At 38.8% G+C, this 3,154-nt stretch overlaps 1 protein-coding gene across 1 annotated transcript; it reads right to left on the bottom strand.

Moving 5' to 3' along the window:
* Positions 1–358: 358 nt before the first annotated feature.
* On the bottom strand, positions 359–700 carry LOC101662200 (60S acidic ribosomal protein P2-like). The gene has a single exon (XM_045283526.1). The coding sequence runs from the start codon at positions 698–700 to the stop codon at positions 359–361; it is 342 nt and encodes a 113-aa protein (XP_045139461.1).
* Positions 701–3,154: the final 2,454 nt, after the last annotated feature.

The raw sequence follows: 3,154 nt of genomic DNA, 5'->3' as shown, positions 1-3,154 counted from the left end.
TTGGCTGTTGTGATGAGTACTACTTTTGTGATTTCCTTTTCTGTGGTCTTGTCCAATGTGTATAGCAGTCTGGTAGACTTCTGTTTGTTGATCTTGTATCCTTCTACTCTGCCATAATTCTCTATTCCTTCCAGCACTCCTCTTATGGAGCTTTTGAGATTTTCCATATATAAAATCATATCTGCAAATAACAATAGTTTAACCTCTTCCTTCCTTAGGCAAATAGCTTTGATGTCTTTCCTTTGCCAAATGTTAGTTAGAATCTGCAGTACTATGTTAACTAAGAGTGGGGGCCAGGGGGATCCTTATCTGCCCCTCTTTTTGGATACACAAAAAAGGCTCTATTTGCAAGGCAGGGTTAGTCAAACAAGCCAAAGCCCATGCTCTCATCTGACTCCTCAGATTCCTCCTTCTCATCTTTCTTCTCCTCTGCAGGTGGGGCTGATCCCGAAGCAAGAGCCACTGAACCCTGGGCAGTGGAAATTGCCACAGTGCCACCCACAGGCACACTGTCAATCTTGCCAATACCCTGGGCAATAATGTCTTCAATGTTCATCCTGTTCAGCTCATTGATGACCTTGTTGAACCAGTCATCGTTGGCCTCAATGCCCACCATGTCCAGAATTTTCTTGATGTCCTTGGCGTTGGGAGACGTATTACCCCTTAGGGTGGCTAACAGGTAGGAGGCAACATAGCGCATTTCTGCAGCGGTGGACAGGCCTTATGCGTGCGACCTCGACGGCTTCAGGGAGGAAAAGGAAGGCCTCTGGTTTCCTTTTTCAGTGGGATTTTCTGTCTCTTCTCCATTGACTACCACGTTGACTGTTGGTTTTTAATATATAGCTTGTATTATATTGAGGTATTTGCTTTCCATTCCTATCTTCTTGGGTGTCTTAAACAGGAATTGGTGTTGGATGTTTTCAAATGCTTTTTCCACATCTGTTGATATTATCATGTAGTTCTCATAATTTTTCATATCAATGTTGCAAATAATACTAATGGTCTTTCATATGTTGAACCATCCTTGCATCCCTGGTATGAATCCCACTTGGTTATGATGAATTATTTGTTTTATATAATTTTGTATTCTAGAGGCCAGTAGTTTGTTAAGGTTTTTGCATCAATGTTCATTAGGGATATTGGTCTGTAGTTCTCAATTCTTGTGGGATCCTTGCCTGGTTTAGGTATCAGAGTTATACTAGCTTCATAGAAGGAGTTCATGAGTTTAGCCTCTTTTTCTATGTTCTGGAAGAGTTTGTGTAGAATTGGTGTCAATTCTTCCCTGAATGCTTGGTAGAATACTCCTGTGAATCCACCTGGCCCATGGGATTTTTTCTGTTGGTAATCCTTTCATAATCTTGTCTATTTGTTCTATTACTATGGGTCTGTTGAGATTCTTGACATTCATTTGGGATGTCTAGTGAGGGATTGTTTTTCCACGTATTTGTGTATGTTTTCCAGGTTGTTGAATTTATTGGAGTACAGGCCTTCATAGTACTATGTAATTATCCTTTGGATGTCATTAGGTTCTGTTATAATGTCACCTGTTTCATCCCTCATCCTTTCTATTGAAATTTGCTCCTTCCTTTCCTTGGTCATGTTTGACATAGATCTGTTGATTCTGTTCCTTTCAAAGAAGCAACTTTCAAAGCTACATTAATTTTTGCCATAGTTTTTTTAATATCCCCCTCATGAATCTCAGCCATAATTTTTATTATTTATTTTCTTTTGCTATTGGTAGGATTGTCCTGTTGATTCTGCCCTAATTACTGTAAGTTTTGTGTCAGCATATCAATCATAAGTCTCTCTTCTTTTTTCATTTGTGCCTGTATTGCTCTCAAACTTGCTCTCATAACTGCCTTTGCTGTGTTTCAAAGGTTGTGGTACATTGTATTCTCATTCTTGTTGGTTTCTAGAAGCTTCCCAATTTCATCTCTTATCTGGGCCAATACCCACTCCTTTTTCAATAAAGTTATTCATCCTCCAATTGTTTTCAAAATCATCCTTTTATTGATTACCAGCCTTTTGGCATAGTGGTGGGAGAGACGCGTCAATATGATCTCTATGTGCTTGAATTTATACAGATTTGACGTTTTCCAGCATGTGGTCTATCTTAATGCTGGGCTTGAAAATAATGTGCCTTTTTTTGCATTTTGATAGAGAGCTCTGAAAATATGTGTCAGGTCAAGTCGTCTAATTGTAATATTTGGATCTATAGCCTCCTTATAAAGTGTCTTTTCCTGTGATCTATCTTTCTTGGAGAGTGGTGTATTAAAGTCATCTAATATAACTGTTGAATCTATTATTTCTTTTTTCATCTTTTAGAGTGTTTGATTCAGGAATTTCATGGGTCTCTAATTGGCTGCGTATATATTCATTATGATCACTGATTCTTGGTCTACTGTTTCCTTAAGCATTATATAGTGCCTCTCCTTATCTCTTGTTAGGGGTTGCACCTCAATTCTGTCTGAGATTAGGATTGTAACCCCTGCTTTTTTTGAATTGCCATTTGCATGGTATATTTGTCTTCATCCTTTGATTCTCAGCCTATTTTTGTCCATAGTCTTGAAATGTGTCTCTTGAAGGTAGCAGATCAATGTGTTATGTTTTCTAAGCCACTCTGCTAGCCTCTGCCTTTTAATGCCTGAGTTCAGTCCATTGATATTCAGGATAATTACATCCATCTGTGGACTCTGTGATGTCATCTTGTACCTTTTGTATTGGGTGTTTTCCTACCTCCCTTTCTTATCAGGGTGTGTGCATAGTTCATTCTGGCCTCTTTCCACAGTTGAGCCAATGCTATTTTTGGGGGTGGGTTCTCTGTGTTGCCTTCTGGGTGGAGTTGTTCTATGTGGCTGTGTCTTATTTTTGCTCAGTGTGTGCTGTTTTTATACCCATAATGGGTCAGCAATGATCATTTGTAGAGTTGGTTTTCTTTTAACATATTCATTGAGTTTCTCCATGTCTGGGAATACTCTTCCTTCTCCGTCTATCTTGATAGATAATTTGGCTGGATAGATTATTCTTGGGTTTGTGCTATTTTCCTTCAATTTTGGAATATGTTACCACATTCTCTCCTTTTCTTCATAGTGTCCACTGATAGGTCTGAGCATATTCTTATATGGTTGCCTTTATAGGTGACTGCTTGTTTTTC

The sequence above is a fragment of the Echinops telfairi genome, unplaced genomic scaffold (genome assembly GCF_000313985.2).
Source record: "Echinops telfairi isolate 266 unplaced genomic scaffold, ASM31398v2 ScPeMD7_7462;HRSCAF=8500, whole genome shotgun sequence".
NCBI classification, from domain to species: domain Eukaryota; kingdom Metazoa; phylum Chordata; class Mammalia; order Afrosoricida; family Tenrecidae; genus Echinops; species Echinops telfairi.
Note: the sequence above shows the minus strand (reverse complement) of the source record. Positions and strands in the feature narration are given on the sequence as shown.